At 37.9% G+C, this 17,646-nt stretch overlaps 1 protein-coding gene across 7 annotated transcripts in view; it reads right to left on the bottom strand.

The window, feature by feature from the left end:
• The window catches only part of CDK14 (cyclin dependent kinase 14), a 497,609-nt gene that overhangs the window by 64,569 nt on the left and 415,394 nt on the right, over positions 1–17,646 (bottom strand). For all 7 annotated transcript variants that reach the window (XM_074945950.1, XM_074945956.1, XM_074945953.1 and 4 more), the window contains 2 exons: positions 16,768–16,907; positions 12,382–12,530 (listed from right to left, as the gene is read on the bottom strand). In XM_074945950.1, the coding sequence (XP_074802051.1) occupies positions 12,415–12,530; positions 16,768–16,907 (256 nt within the window). In that variant the 3' untranslated portion in view covers positions 12,382–12,414. The remainder of the gene's footprint in view (positions 1–12,381; positions 12,531–16,767; positions 16,908–17,646) is intronic.

The raw sequence follows: 17,646 nt of genomic DNA on the forward strand, positions 1-17,646 counted from the left end.
GATATATGCATCCTATAAGTCAAAGGTAGCCAGGAGACCTTGCAGTTTTTCATTTATATTTAATTTTAAATGAAAAAACATACATTTTTAAACCATATTTTTCAAAAAAATCTTTACTTTCTAAGGGCATATAGTCTTTTCTGGAAATGAAATTATATTGTGAAACTGGAATTGTATTTCTGATTTTATCCAGTCTGACTAACCAAAGATAAACATGAGCTGTGTTATAATTCAGTCTGCCATTGAGACACATTTTTCACAACAGTAGCTTAAAAAAGATAAATCTTTGTGTCCAAAAACCCCAAACCATACCCTACCATGTTTATAATAAATGCATTCTCTATCTACCAGGTTCTGCCGAACTGCTACAATTGCCCAGATAAACCATTTGAGAGTATGTCAGGTTTAATTAATACAACATGACCTGATCATTTCCATAGCAAGGAAGAAAGAAGTTTGCATTCTTTAAATCCAGAGCTCAACCTGGAGATTATGCTAAATGGCTTCATTCATAGTCCACACTCCTCCGCACATGTCAGGAGGACAGCATTTGTCCCCTCTAGTGATAAACAAATTATACATGAAATCAATTCCACTTCACAATAATTTTCCCAATTGGATATTATCTTTCCTCCTCTGCTCCCTCCAGTTAAGCTTGCATCCTGTAACTTGCTAATGAGCTGCGGGCTTTCTGTTCCAGGTGGCACCCCCTGCCTCGAAGTCATGACATTTCCCATTTCGAATGCTGCTGGCATTTTTCGACAGCTCCTGCTAACTAGCCTTTTTGACCTGCACTAAGAGGAACTCATCTGATCGAATCCTCTAACCTGCCAATCATTCCAACAAATGATCTTCACAGTCACTCCCAAGGCAGGGGAAAAGAAAGAAAGAAAGAAAAAGCTAGCAAGAGAATGAGGGAGTAGGCAAGCGAGCTGCCTCTGCAGCTACCTAATGAGAATACTTTAAGTCTCTGAGGCAGCTGAAACACTGAAAAACTGGTGGGAAAATTAGGGCAGAATTGAATGTCTAGCTCTGTAATTACTGATTTCTTTCCATCCTGAGATCATTTTGAGAACAACATCTCTGAGATGTGCCATTTTCTAAAGAACACAAGTAAATTTTATCATATAAATAGAAAATATATGTATTTCCTCTGCCACCACCAATATGTGGCCCTCGTAATTCTGCTCTGCCAAATAGCGTTCTTTACAGAATTAATTAGGAGCTGTAAACTTGTTATATTAACATTTGCACGTAGGAATTATGAATTTTTTGGGTCATGTAAGCCATAATTAGTATTTTAAAACCTAATTTAAATGCTGGCAATATTTACACCTCTGTTTTTAGGCACAAACATCTGTAAACAACAAATATACTTTGAACATAGTTTATATGAAGTTTTGTGGGTTGAAAACAAGCACAGCAGATATGACAATGAGTGATTTGTTTTGGTTTAGTTCATTTTACAGTGTGATAGGTTAGCTACTGTTGAATTATTCAAATATATTAGGAGACCTGTTTAATTTTAAGATTTTTTTTTTTGCTCTTATAGAACTTTTAACATTAAATTTGTTCCAGATCAAGTTCAGTAGGTGGATAGTTCAGACTGAAATAACAGATTTAGAAGAAAATACATAAACTAAGCAGCTACAGTGTTGTACTAAGTAAAGTAGTACATATTTCATGTAATAACGAATGCAAAACTTTTATTAAGGGATTATACAACAACATTATATGTTGTCTTTATACCATTACAACATATGTAATAATATTCAGCACATTCTAATGATATTGTTCCTCCCGTTTATAGCAATTATGTCAACAGATATATTTGCAACAATTATAGTATATAATTAACAGCTCTCTACCATTGCATAAAAATGATAATCCACAATTTAAAAAATCAAGACATGTGTGCAGTCAAAATTATATTAAAACATCATTAGTCATTTATAACACCACCACACAATTATGGAACTATAAGTCTTAAACTCCACTTCTGAAGAATCAGATGACACTGCTTCAGTGTTACCCTCCTTTGTTGTGCCAAGGTATTGGCGATTTTAATATTTTATTCTGAATTTGTCTGCTTTTTCCCCTGAGACCTTTAAGATTATTTTAATGACATGCAGCTATGGGAACAAAAGTCAGACTAAACTGTAAATTATGGGGCAGCGTAAACTCATGCAATCTGATCAATTGACTCTTAAAAATATTACTGCATTCATGGGCCCAATTCTGCCCACAGCTGAGCACACTCAATTCCCATTAACTTCAGTGGGTGTTCCATGTACTTATCCAAGGACAGAATTTGGCCCTGAAGGGTTTTAGTTTCTTTGTTTCATAGTCTACCACCATAAACTATGCAACTGAAATATTGATACAAAGCTCTTGAAACCACTTATTCATAGAAACCATCCCAGTGCATACTGTTCAGAGGAGTTTACTGAAATAGATTTGTGTTTTATGATTTTACTAAAAGTAAAATGCTTTATTAATTCTGAACATTGCAAATTATGCCTTACAGGCAATGGCTTTCATTAGATTTGCTGTCTCTATAGGTTACAGGCCATGTGTCAGCACTAGAAACTTCTTCTTTGTCTGGGAACCTAAGTTTCTCCCCTTCAGTGGTTCCACTTTTTCCCCCCATAGACAAAGCCTAACTGAGGAATCATGTGACAAAATAATCCTAAAGGAGAGGTGACCGTCCATGAGAGAATAGGATAGTTTAGAGCTTCTTTTGCTTCTCTTCCAGTCATTGTCATTTAGACATTGTCCTCTCTGCATTCAAATGTCATCCCAGACTATCAGCCCACTTCAACTCAAACAGCCTTTTATGCCTAGACACTTCTTAGAGCATGAGCGGACCACAAAGACTGTCTAGTGGGAATCGGTTGCTATTCTAATATTAATAATACAATACAGTGCACTTGGGGCACACAAGATTCTGTCTTCTGTATCCCAAATTCAAGAACAAAAACATGAAATGAAAAGATGGATAAACAGTGTTAGCTGAGCATTTGTGTTATTGAAAATACCACCAATATCTTCAGAGATTAACTGCATTATCTGAGATTGCTAACTTAGAATCCTATACACTGAAAATTACTTAAAACTACAGCTAAAAATGCTTAAGGGTAAATTATCAGAAGTGAACTAAACATAAGCATCAGACTATACAAAAGTAGAAAAAAATGATATTTTCCCTTGATGCAAGTTCAACTTTAACATTAGCGATACTTCCTTCCTAATCTGGCGGCGGCTGTGTAGCTGACCTGACTGTGAAACAATGCAACTCAAAAAATACACCTATAAATATGCAACAACAAGTTCCAACAAAGAATAATACAGAATATACAATCACAATACGGAATGTATAGACCCGAGCCTGGGATATTTCAAAAGCTGGTCATGGCAAGTGCTCTGAGGTAACAAGCCAAAGTGTGACCACAGTCTCTCATTCTGTCTTCCTCACTGCCCCTTTTCCTTCATCCTCAACCCCTTCCCCGCCCCATTTCCCACCCCAGTGGGCCTTTTAAAGAAGCATCTTGCACTAGTACTAAGCACTTGCCTCAAAATCCTGCTCACAGTTTGGGAAGCTCTCTTCATGTTACTGTATTTAATTAGAACTTCTCTTCCCCAAAAATCTCTTCCACTGTAGCTCAGGACTAAAAAAAATAAAACATTTTTTGCCCTCTTTTGCAACATGTGCCACTTATCATACGAATACCTATCTAATAACTTTGCTGCTCCTCTGGACCATCTTATTTCAACTGCTGCTTCTGTTCAGGGTCTATTTCTTACACATAGAGGAATATGTGCTTTCCTGGCCTTTTATGAATGGACCTGATTGGCCCACTAGGTCCAGTGTTTGAATGGCTCAATGAGACCATGTGAGAGGCTCCCACCAAGTGTGGATTCTTTCATGTCAGTGGATTTCCAACTCCAAATGTGGATTTGATCCCCGAAATCCAAGGGAGTTGTGTACTCCAGTGTTTCTTGTACTGAATATGACCAGCAGTAACGAAATCCATGTTAGAGTAGAATACACTAACTATGGACACAATTCAGAAAGCACTTAAGCATGTGCTTAAGTACCACTGAGTACATAGGGCTGATATGGAAAGCCTTTCTGTGGTATATAGGTCCCCTTGGCCACTGCTCTATCTGCAGTTGGCTAGCACAAATCCTATGTGAGACTGAAAGATAGCCTAGTGCTGACCTGCTACATAAAGGATGAGAATTTTATCCTCTGAGCATATGCATGCTGGACATATTGGTCTCATTGGATTCAAGGTGTATGCATGGTGGGGGCTTGAAGGAAGAGTTTGGTCTATAACTTCCATTTTACACAAATTAGAACAAAACAGCTTCAAGATGAGAATATAGTCCAATGCCTGTGGCTTTCTTGGACAAATTGCTATGTGCATATCATTTAGGGTGTTTTCCATCAGCGAGATGGCCTTATCCTTTGATGCTAACTAAAACACAGTAGGAGTAGCCCCATTAAACCATTATGTTACTAACCTTCTAAAATTATGGCACTAAAAATGGTAAAAAGCCACAAAAACCTCTAGGATCCTGCAGTTCTCTTTGCGTACTCACTACTAATTTAACATTTTACAAAATTAATGCCACAATTTCAATTCCAGTTAGTACTATTACTGGACTCAAACCCAAATTGCTTTCAGCTGGCCAACACAACTGCATCTTATTAGCCTTTTCACTAAAGACAATTTATGCAAATCCAGTATTTTTAGTTAAATAATTAAAATGATCCTCAACATTCATTTAGACACATCATTTGGTAGTGAGAGATGCAAGAAAAATTAGGACTTTAAACACCCCCATCTTTAGTATGTAGGCTTCCATCTTTTCAGTTGGTGCAACACAAATGCTTTATACAACTATTTGAATCCAACTCTAAAAAATCCCAGTATCTTTAAAATGGTTCCATCTATTGTGGTGATGTTACACTTCAGTGTTATTTTTTCTACAAAGACTTTGTTTTGCATTGAACTTAGAAATTCTGGGAAGGATAAAATTCTGTGTGGGGCTTTCAGCTTTTGATTAAATAAACAACTACAGAATCAAAGTCAAGTTAGCTAGTAAAGTAACTCAGTCCAGCAATTCCCTTTACTTCATTATAGACCCTACTTCATTATAATTACTATAGTTTTATCTCCTGATGCTGCTCAGAACAGGAATTAGAACCACAGTATATAGCTTTCCAGAGTGATTTAGCAGTGATGGGACACAGAGGGTAGAGAATAGCAAGGTGATGATGAATTAGAAAGACTTTTCAAAACAGACTGACTCATACACTGCTGGACTATAACTTCCCCACAGCTCGAGTTAAAGAAAAGCTTTTAAAAATGATGTTCCTATACAGCAGTGCTGAAGAGGGTATCTTACACTATTTGTAAATGCCAAGGGGAAGAAAAAAATTGAAAATGAAAATATTTGGCTTGATCTGTAATACACTTCTCATCAGACATAAAAACAAGCTACTGGATTGGAAAGAAGCATTTTTACAAAACATTTTTGTGTTTTTGGATATCATGCTTTTTTAGCAATTAGCAGTTTTTGCCATTCTACTAGGAACAGTTGTCCAGTAAGCTTTATTTTGTTTCACACAGCTGACCTGAATGAGGATATAGCCTTTCTGATTGGCTGGGTTTGTGTCACTTGCTGGCTTAAATGGACATAGAAGAAAGAATTCAGCATCCTGCAATTGAAATTCAGGATTGCTTGTATGCATGTGCCTGTGGAGAAGCAATACAAATAAAGACCACTTTTTGTTTTGTTCCAGTGAATTGTCAAGGAGATTTATAAAGCCAGGGGGATCTCATTATGGTAATACAGGTTAAATAGTTTAAAAGCATATGGCGTTACCATCCTGAATTAAATTGTCCCTGCTGGCTCTAGGAGGCACACAATAATTGGTCAGAAATACATCTTTGTCTTTGTCCAATCAATCGGAACTCAGGATATGAATTACTATGTGAGAACATATCATACAATTTGATAACAGATAATGTTTTGCCTTTTCAATTACCATTTGATTTACCCTCTACTGGAGAAACAAGTTCTGGCCATAATTTTTACTGACCAAAAGGCAAAAATGGCTCTGGTGTTTTTTTGTGGCCCAGTCTGGTTATTACAGAAGCTAGCAATGGCAGAGCTGTGTGCAACCACCAATTTTTGTTTTATAGGTATTGACATATTTACTGCCCATTAAAAAAAAATGAAGAAAAATATTAGACATGAAAGAAAGATATTTTGCTTTCTCACGAACCCTCCTAAAACATGATTTTTGGTTGTAGTCAAGAGCTTTTATCACAGAGTTCTACTCATCGGCAACAAAGACTTTTCCCTGATATAACTCCTGGTGAAATTCTGTGCCACTGCACACATGCAGAATTCATGTCCCCTGCAGATTTTTTCTTCCAGCAGAAAATACATTCTGCCGAAAGGCACTGCAATTACACCTTTTGTCTACCAGGGGCTGCTGTGGCACCAGAAGAGAGGGCAGCAGGCTCAGCCAGCCATGGCAAGGGAGGGAAAGAAACTGCCTTCCCCACAGTGCCTTGCCAGAAGGGTCAGATGAGGAGGCATGGGATATGGGGAGAATAGACAGAGCAGGCTGCTGGGGGGGTCACATAGACTGGGGTTCAAAAGGGCTAGTGTGGGGGATAGACTGGGGAAGTGGCATAGGAGCTAGTGGAGTGACAGCATTGAGCCAGGGCTGAATGGGTGGGGGTGCAGGGACACATGGGGATGGAGGAGAGAGGGTGAAGGGATTCATGGGGTCAGGGGCAGATGTGTCTGACTGAACAGGAGAGGCTAGGGGTCAGTCAGGATCTGCATGAGAGAGGCTCCCCAACTCCCTAACAATCTCTCACCCCCCCAAAAACCCCCAGCCTGTTCCATATTTCTCCCACCCACATCCAACAACCCTCCAAGTTCACTCCCAGGCTCCTTCTCAGCAAATACTTCCCTCCCTCAGCTCCTCCAAGCTTTTGCACTCCTTCTGAAAGGTGTGGGAAATACATTTCTGTATTGTTCTGCATTAATATACTTAATCTATTTGTCAAAAAACATTTCCTGAATCTTTTTTGTTGTGTGTATTGTTACACACATACTTGCTGACATGTATTTTGAAATAAATTACCAAAATAATTGAAACTGATGTGATTATATTGTGTTATTTTGACAATTAAAATATGCAGAATTTTGCAGAATTTTAAAATATCGTGCACAGAATTTTTAATTTTTTGGTGCAGAATTTCTCCAGGAGCACTCATATGGAGCTCATTATTTGATATTTACTATTTTCCCCTCATTAGTGAACAATCTTCAAGTTGGTCTTTGATGATTTACTGTGCTGGTGTTCCAGGGGATGTACGCTGTCTGTCCAGTACGCCCCAGGAGCAGCGGGACAACGTGCCATTCCCTGCTTGGGGTTCATGGCAATGCCATAATTTAGCCCACAGGGAGATCACATCTGTAGATGTCAGGAATTCGTATCTGGGGGAGATAGCCTAGGTTTTCAAAAAACCAGGTAACTGCTTTCTCACCATTGTTTTGGGATTGTTGGCAGCTGTATAGCAGGCAGGCAGCAACAGCACTGCTATACTCCAAGAACAACAGTGCCTCTCTGGGATGCTGCGAATCCCTTCCCAGCCCCTGCTAACAACTCTGTTCCTTGCATTAATTTCTCAGGTGTGATTAGCAGGAGATTTCTGAGGAAGAGTAACTGGGGAGGAATGGGTACACAGAGGAGCCAAGGGAGGAATCACTGAGAAGAAGGAGAACACAGTCTCAGTCAGCCAAACTTCTGGGTATTTGTGCATTCTGGGGAATTTTACATAATTTTTCTTTGCCATTTTCTATCACTCTTCGAAGAAGAAAACAAGTCAACATTAATCAGTAACACATCAAGCTGAATGGCAGAACCAACCCTGCTTAGTTATAACTCAGTAGTTTTAGGGAGACAAACTATTTAAAAATATTTCTTCTTTTTAGATGGTTGATGAGCAGAGAAATATTTTATATATTGTACATTTTAGGATCTTCACTAGCTTCTAAGACCGCGCCCATAGAAACAAAGAAGATAGTTCAAACCTCGGAAATTGTTTCAGGCTCTCTGCAAACACAGACAGACCTCTGAATAAGCATAAAAGCACTGTATTCCTGTCTACTTTGCTCTCATTTCCTTTTTATTTTGCTTCATTAGTGGCAGAAAAATCTCTCAAACATCTCAATCCCTTTCACCCCTTCTCAGTTTATGTACCCTGAAAACCTCCAATTCTGCTCCAGGCTCTATGGAAGAAAGTAGATCCGGAGATGTGGAGAGACATTTACTATTCCTTCACAGTGTTGCTTTCTACTCCTCTGTGCTCCTAATAATAATACTTATATAGCTCTTTTATATTTTCAGACATCTGCACAGACCCTAATCTACTCAATTTTCGCAAGAGCTCTATGGGAAAGGTAGGCAAGTATTAACATCTGCATTTTACAGATGGAGAATTGAAGGCACAGACAGGTTAAATGCATTTCCCAGGGTTACAGAGCAGGTCAGTGTCAGAAGACCTGAATCTGAACTTTAAGATTTCCAGATTCATTCCTGAGATCACAGTGCTGCCAACAAACTAACTTACACCCAAATTTTCTAAAGTATGCATGTCAATTTGTACATACATACCTCAGGCTTTTGAAAACCATCATCCACATGTCAGGGATATTTTCCAAGAGTCATTGGAGCAGGGCCATAAACTTGGGTCTCGGTCCTCCCAACCGAGGGCCCTAATTACTGGTCTATAGAGTCACTCTTTTTTTATACCCATCCAGCCTACCCTATAGCCTAGGGATTAGGGCAATTTTGCCTTTGTTACCATTTTCTCCCCAGTTGGCTGTGTTCACCTTGTATTATACTTAGATTGTAAACTCTTTAGGAAAGGGGCCATTCTTTTGTTCTGTGTTTGCACAGCACCTAGCGCAACAGAAGTCTGATCCATGATTCGTAGCAAGTGCTACTGCAATACAAATAAATAATAATAATCAATTTGCAAAGTGCATTGGGATCCTTTGGAATGAAGGATGCTGTTCTGTACATATGTAAGACATTGTTCTGGAGTAGCAACCTCATCTCTCTCTCTCACACACACACACACACAGTGATTCAGCATCACCAGAGGGCAGCAGGAGCGTGGTAGAAGGGAGCCTTATTCCCTGTAGAGGGAAGAAAGTTTGCTATAAATTAATTAAGGCACCTGAAGCCAGTCACATGATAAAACCCCCCTGCTTCAATCAGACAAGAGGAGGAGTTGAAGCAGAGAGCAGTTTGGAGGAGTTGAAGCAGAGTGGATTGATGTGGGAGTAGAAAGCAGTTTGGAGGAGTTGAAGCAGAGCGGATTGGCACTGGAGCAAAGAGCAGTTTGGAGGAGTTGAAACAGAATGGATTGGTGTTGGAGCAGAGAGCAGTTTGGAGGGAAGCAGAGGAGAGTTTGGATAAGTGCTGCGGTGGGCTAAGAAGACCAAGACCCGAGGTAAAGGGACACCTGGTTTGTGCAGAGGGCGGGCAGGAAGCCCCATAGGCTGAAGGGCAGGAGAGGGAAGTAGACTGGGGAAGGAACTGCTAGTTCTAGTGGTTTACCACTATCCCTAGGGCCCCTGGGCTGGGACCCGGAGTAGAGATCGGGCCCGGGTCCCTCCCTCTCCACTCCCCTCCTCTAGGACACTAGTGGGGCAGTTAATACCCCAGTTCAGGGGCAAGAAAAGGGTGCCCTGAACCCCCCCCCTCCAAGAAGAGAAAGCGCGAGACCCATCATAGTAGTGCTGGCAATTTGCCACAACACACATATTTATACACACATACATATTATATATATATATATACACACACACACACATATATACATACAATCCCATGCTCTCTCTTTTTCTAGGGCTGTATTTGACCCACTGTATCTGTTTTGGTATGGAAAAAGAAACCACCTAATTCTGTTCATATAGGTATTGAAGAATGAGAAAAATTTCCTTCTTCCCATTATTTTAACAGCTTACTTTCACATATGAACTTCTATTGCGAATTCTGTGCAAATTCTTGTTTAGAGGCAACAGAAATGAGATTTTGTACATAAGCTTCCAGACAAAATGTATTCACCACAGATGGGCACATTCTAACTTTATTTTAGATGGATGATATATCATGTTGAAACAGGCAAGGCTGAAGACATGTCTGCAGGGGCACAGCTCCAGGAAAAAAGTAGGGCTTAGCTTGTCAATAAAGATGTAAACAGACTGCTCTGAGACGGTCTCATTTCTGACATTAGAAAGTCTTAAAAGCTTTGCTGGAGAAGAGCATGTGCAATAACTGGGACAGATTGCCAGAAATGAAATCTGATCACGTCAGTTTTCCATAGTCACTGTTTACCCTGGAAACCACCCCCTTAACAATACAGGTTTTTAAAAAATAGAATTGAACATAATTTTATAATGGTAGAGACTGCAGTTAGAATTTATTGGGGATATGCATCTGATATTGTAACATATACACATAGCTAACAAGATTTATTTATTTTTCACAAAGAATATTAACAGTATGAATATGAGATTATAATATGCATTAGGCTAGTTTTATAGTGGGCGATACAGTAACATTACAGTTTACCTCACTTCCCAGTAGCTCCTTGCTAATTTATTGATGTCAACAATACTAAACAGTAAAATATATTTTAACCTGCAAACAGAAAAGTGCTAGGGTAATGCCTCTTTCAAAAGAGGATTCTTTTAAACAATGGACTAAATTCTGCAGTGACATAAGGCCAATATGAGATATTCTTTGGGTGCTCCATAAATTAGTAAGAAAATGAGTGTAATTGTTGCCTAAATTGTGCAGATAATGGAATCACAGAACTGTAGGACTAGAAGGGACCTCAGTAGTTCATCTAGTCCAGTCCCCTGCACTCAAGGCAGGACTAAGTATTACGTAGACCATCCCTGACAGGTGTTTGTGTAACCTGTTCTTAAAAACCTCCAGACGGAGATTCTACAACCTCCCTAGGCAATTTATTCCAGTGCTTAACCCTGACAGTTAGGAAGTTTTTCCTAATATCCACCTAAACCTCCCCTTGCTACAATTTAAGCCCCATTGCTTCTTGCCCTATCCTCAGAGGTTAAGGGGAACAATTTTTCACCCTCCTCCTTGTAACAATATTTTATGTACTTGGAAACTGTTACATGTCTTTTAGTCTTCTCTTCTCCAGACTAAACAAACCCAGTTTTTTCAATCTTTCCTCAAAAGTCATGTTTTCTACACCTTTAATAATTTTTGTTGCTCTCCTCTAGACTTTCTCTTATTTGTCCACATCTTTCCTGAAATGTGGCACCCAGAACTGGACATACTACTCCAGTTGAGGCCTTATCAGTGTGAAGTAGAGTGGAAGAATTCTCATGTCTTGCTTACAACACTCCTGCTGATACATCCCAGATGTCGCTATGAAAAAAAGATGTCTAACTCCATTTAGGTATTACAGGCACAAAAGACATCCTAGGAGGTGCAGGTGGAAAAAGGGGACATTGGTGGTCTAAAAGAGTATATGTCAAAGGGAGGAAAGCCCTGCTAAGCCTATACTGTGGTAATAATGCAAACAGACAAAAAGTAATTAGTAGGTCCGCACAAAATATATAACAGGCATCCACCTATTTTAACCTACTCTTACAACATCCCCTACAGCCCAGAAACATACGGGTCTCCACAATGCTGTTAGAAAGTCTGATGCCATAACAAGCAGCATTTCAACACTGAAATATGTTTTAGATCTTATGATTGAAGAGCTGCGGGCTCAAACTGAATCCACACAAGATCAAAGTGATGATGGAAGAAAAGGAGATTTATTTATAGGAGCCAGCCAAGATCATTCCCTCCATCAAGGGCATTGGCCCTCCATTTGTCGTGGTGGTAAACTCCGGATAGGACTCTTAGTCTTATTGAACTCACCACTAGTTTCTCAACCCATATCTAATAGCAAAAGCGATATGAAATGCCTTCTTTCATCAATTCCGCACCAGAAATCAGTTACTCCCTCTAGGTACCAGCTTGGAATGACCACTGACTGCTATATCAGTGTGGAGTTTCCTATTGGCTTCTGCAACATTCCCAACATGTCAACCACCTCAACATGTCAATCAGCCCACCTCTTCACTGTGCCTGAGACTAACAACTATCTTACTCATGCAAACTCCAAGCTCAGATTTACACACATGCACCTAATTCCTTTTTTTTTTTTAAAGTTGTTCTTTTTTTTGCACCTCTAAAGCACAATTTAATCCAATGCTGTATTCAAATAAATTCTTTCTGATAAGCATTCTTACCTGCATTCTCTGTAGTAAGTCTAAGTATTCTCCTCAGTGCTTGCTGTTCGATAAACCTTTGCCATAACTATTGTTTTTCCCAAAGACTCTCATGCTTTCTCCAACCTCTAGTTGTAATCTTACATTCGGTACCGTAAAAATAGAAGACACTGTGGAAAAAGTGACAATTCAGAATCGTAATTATTTTGCTTTATGATAAATGTATTGCTTTAAAAATATTCAGCTAAATGCTGTGGCAGACATTGAAATAAGGAATAAGCTTTGTGCTACTTCTAAATTATTTTAAAAAATCTTCAGTGGGAAGGAAGTAGGGTTGTTTATGGGGGAGATTATCTGAGCAGACAACATTGTCAGACATCTTATAAAGAGTTGTGTTTTCAGATTTTTTTTGTTTGTTTTTGCTCACTCTGCTCCCATCTGTGATTCATTTTTTTTCCTATTACTTTTGAAGTTTAGAAATGTACCAGAATTTCTAAAAGTAAGACAGGACGTTCAATAATTCGATTTCGTGTCTTCCAGCTTCAAAACTTTGCTGCCTGTGGAACTGAGCCTCTGCATTTGCCTTCCCTCCATTGCAAAAGAACAGAACAGAACCACAGTGTTAGAGACCATTAAAGTCTTTTAAAAAATATCCAGTGAATATTTAAAAGCAAATCAAATATATCTACATAATGCAGGTCCAGTCTATCAGATCTGTAGCTGAGCCACTGGAAAAATCTGTATCAAGATTGCAAGTTGATGGCAGGAAAGTGTGTATGGAACTAATTATTAATGGCCATGATAATATTAATGATGAATGTCAAAATACAAATGGTGAAGGGTTCACAATAATGATCAAGAAACCTAATTCCAATTAAAATGCCTCAGACTGGTTGAGAGAAACCAATATTTTATTTTTTTGCAAGCATTAGCACCTGTTTATCAGGCTGTTAGGCATAAAAAAAAATCTATTATGTGTCCCTGTGAGATTGAGAGAACAAAATTACAGGTGCACATTTAAAGGTTAAACTAAAGCCTTCATAGTTTTTTTTTTTTGTCCGACAAATATTAGTGCAGCTAATAGGTGTTAGGGTCACCACATTATTTGTGTACATTTAAAAGATTCAGCTATTTTTATTGTATGGAGACTGTATTTCACTATTTATTATAATACATAGCCTTGTAATTATTATCTCTGTTGTACTGTACTCATACTAAAATTTATTTGGGGTGTTTCTGTGGCCTTTTTTAAAATCAGAAGGTGTGTTATAAATTATTTACACATTTATGCATGAAAACGCTTATGAGCTTATTTAAGTAGGAAAGAGTGAGAAATTATTTTATGGAAAATGAAATCTGGCACAGTTTGTACAAGTATTTAGTTCCTTTATTACAGCTCAAGTCTGGGGTTCTTGGAAGACTGTGTGATCTCAGGTATTGTACTGTATTTCCAGTATTATAAGATTAACTATTCCTATGTCTTTTTTTAAATTTTATACACTGAAAGTGAAGATTGCAGTGTAGGTTAGGTAGAGTTAGTTGGAAAATGGAATTCCCATCCCATGGGCAATTCCAACATTTCAAAACTTTTTTTCATTCTGAATCAGAACAAAAAGTCAAAATTTCAACATTTCTCATGGAATGTCAATTCCAAAAAGTTCAAATTTCAAATCATAATATTTCATTTAAATAATGTCGAATCATTTCATTTCAAAAACGTCAAAATGTTTTGTTTCAATTATAGCAAAACATTACAATAAAGTATAAATTATATGTGAAAATTATACCATAAAAGTTAAAATGTTGATATGATTTTGTTGACACTTATTCTATAAAAAGTTCATTGAAATCTACACTTTTCCACATAATGTTTTGATTCAGATGAAACTCCAATTTCTGATGGAAAAGTGTTTCTGACAAAATTCCTTCTAATGTGAGGGATTCCTTTCCCCTCTCACACAATTGTGATTCTCCACAGACTTTTTATGTTAAAGATTTCAATTTTGCATGTGGACTTTGCAGTATAATGTATGTTCCACGAAGAGGACCATCTGTAACATGGACTCCAAAAATGGCCTTGTAGTGTTTTGATTGCAAGGCTGTTGACTGTATTGTGTGCTAAATACCATTGCATTTATCCAAAAATTTTACTAAAATAAAGTATAAATAGGAAATCTGTCCAGGAACCAGGATAAAGTATTAACTCAGACAAGTGAAGTCACCAAAACTAGTCATTTCACTACAAAGTAAACATTTTCCAAAGTCTCCAAAGTATATGACTTCTTTGTTTTGTAAATATGTTTACAAGTATATCCAAGTTGTACTAAATAGAAATGATTGTAGTATTTGATACTGGGATTGTCCTTTCTTGCATCTGGATTTATGCTTCATAATGATTATCTACTAGACACAGAAAGAGTATATCTGTAACTCAAATTTTACTGGAGGCATTTAACAGAACCTTGCTTTAAAATATAATGATTTTTCATCTTTATTCTCCCCCCTTCAAAAGGTTTCGCTGCTCCTGATGTTTAACGTTATGCAAAGACGTGTTTCTGCCAATGAATATCGCCTTATGGTTATGCTTCTGCAAATAACCTGCTGTGAGCTGATAAAAGGATTAATGCAGCCAAAATTCTTAATCTGTGAAATTACAAATTAAATTCTCATATTAAAAATACCACCCTGAGGTATTTTTTGTGGTTTTAATTCCCCTCTGGTGTTCTGCATACATTGTGCTTGTTAATGACTAGGACAAGACTGTCTCTGTTGGCAGCCTGCTGCAGAGTGATAATGTGTAGGCATTTACTTCACTGATAGAACTGGATTTAACCACTGACTGATAAACTAAGTGGCAAGTGGGTAATAAGTCCATATTAACAGAAAAGTACTACTACAGAATTCAGAATTCATAGACTATCAAAATCCTGGCTAGACTAAATTGCACAGTCAGACAGGATTGAGATGTCACCAATGCAGATTGATTTTTGTTTTCCATTTAGTGGGAAAGGGATAACTGAACTGGCATGTTTGATTAGCCATGAACTAATGAATCTCTTTGCATCATACTTACAGCAAAGACAGACTTCCTTACAGCATCATTAGCTTAGGGTGCATTGGAAGGAGGGCTGATGTATGGATAGGCAGGTGAGCATCCTGGATCTAGTGTTAACACAGTAACTGAAAATCTATTAGCACTGCAGGTGAATTGGAGAATATAACCTGTAATTAGTGACAAGGATTTTTATCTCCGCATTCTCCAAAATGGGGGTTAGTCCCAAAAGCAGGTACCGCTGGGGAGTAGAGTACCTTGAGTGCCAGTTTACAAAGCTGCCTCAACAGGAGATCCAGTGCAGTTAACTGTTAGAGACAGAACAACTAAAAATTTGGAAGAGGGAAAGTTGACTTACTAAAAGTGAAGTAAACAAAAAAATCTACTGTTGACTAATATTTGCATCCTGGGACCAGTTTTTCACACATTAATGTCCAAATCTCACATTTTATTGCTCCAATCACCATGCGTAGGCACATAAATGCCATTGTTACATGACCACATAATGATTTAAGTCTCTGGATATTGGATTTGGATCTCCTATTAAGGTACCTGTGTTTGAAAACTGAAAACAACTTCTATGGTTAGAGTGCAAGAATTGATTTAAATAAAAATCACAAATAAGATTCCCATGAGAACTATTTATGGTAACAAAACAGTCTCTGGATCAAAAATACCCTTATGTATTGTAAGCATAGGTTTGCCAGAATTCATGGTGGTGACAGTTAGCATTCTGGGAAAAGATAAGGAAATCTGTGGTATAAATATTTCACGAATATTTAAAAAGCAATTGACAGCATTTGTGCTGGATGGAACATTTTTGCCAAGACAACTGGAAAGCGTTTTATTTTATAGGAGAAACAAAAGAGCTGTGCGTGAATACTGAAAGCATTCTCAGCTAATAAAATGAAGTTTTCTTCTCATACATTTCAATTCAGCAAATTAACCAATTGTCTACTTTGTGTTCTTCAGTCTTCTGAATGCCAAGTCTTTTTAAAGGGTTATTGTTATAAGAGATGCAGTGTCTGAGAATCAAAGATTGCTGGATTTTTATCCTGTGTGCTGCAGCTAGTTAAAAAGTACTCTCTGTTATGATGTGAAAAACACTAAATATGTAAATTGTATTTTTTCCTTTTGCTTTATGAAAATTCAGATAATTCTCTTGGCTGCACACATAATCAAATACAAAGATAGCTAGCTGCAGACTGCAGAGTAGAGATAGCAAAAGAGAATCATTTTTTCCTGTGTCAAGCAAACTATGCAATTTGAACTACAGAATTTTAGTCAAATATATATATCTATCTATATACTGATTTCCTTGCTTTTATTCAGCTCAGAGGTTGTGTCATACTCACTATCAGTTAGCTCCCATAGCCGTGGGGGCAGATCACTGAAATATTCGTGACTCAGGGCTGTCTGTGCTGACAATCTGTTCTTTGGGAAACACTGAAGAAGTTTGGAGGCCAGATCCTCTGCATGATTCACATAGCTTAGCCTGAAACACAAGCAAGGAGAAGTAAAACAAACATACCTATGTACAAGCTGCTTACTCTCTTTACTAATATCAGCTGGATTCAGTATAGTTAAAAATGTAGAATCTCACATCACTGAAGATTCAGGGACTGAAAATTACACCGGTTCCACGTTTTTCTGTACTCAGTGCTAGACCAGTGCCAAAAACATACTCCTTAGAGTAAGGGTGAGATTGCTGTGATCAATATCTTATGAATCACCAGAACATGTATATCATATAAGCTTTACCTACCACTGGAGGAAAAAGCACACAACTCAGATTACCATTTTGCTTTTCCCATCCCTATTTCAGTTGAACATGCTGCTAACTTGAGAACTGCTACACCTACAAATGACTTCTACCATCTAAAAACATGAAATCCTAGCTTTCAAATGACAATAAAAGTCTCTGAAGTTTCTGAGACAGCAGTTATGAAAACAAATCATATTTACCATACTATATAGGTATCCTCCTACTTACATTGCAAACTCTTTAGGGCAGAGTGTGATGCTGGCAGACCAAGTGCCAGCTCATGCCAAGATCCCAATGTGTTTAGACTTTATGAAATGCTTGTAAGATGCTGCATGTATTAATCCTACTTATAATATCTGTATCCCATGTTATAAAGGTAACGTTTAAATGTTTGCTCTGTGACTATAAAAATGTTTGTTTGCTAAGACTGTAAGTTCCCCACAGTCATCGGAGAAGCATTACCAAGTGT

The sequence above is a fragment of the Natator depressus genome, chromosome 2 (genome assembly GCF_965152275.1).
Source record: "Natator depressus isolate rNatDep1 chromosome 2, rNatDep2.hap1, whole genome shotgun sequence".
Taxonomy (NCBI): Eukaryota; Metazoa; Chordata; order Testudines; family Cheloniidae; genus Natator; species Natator depressus.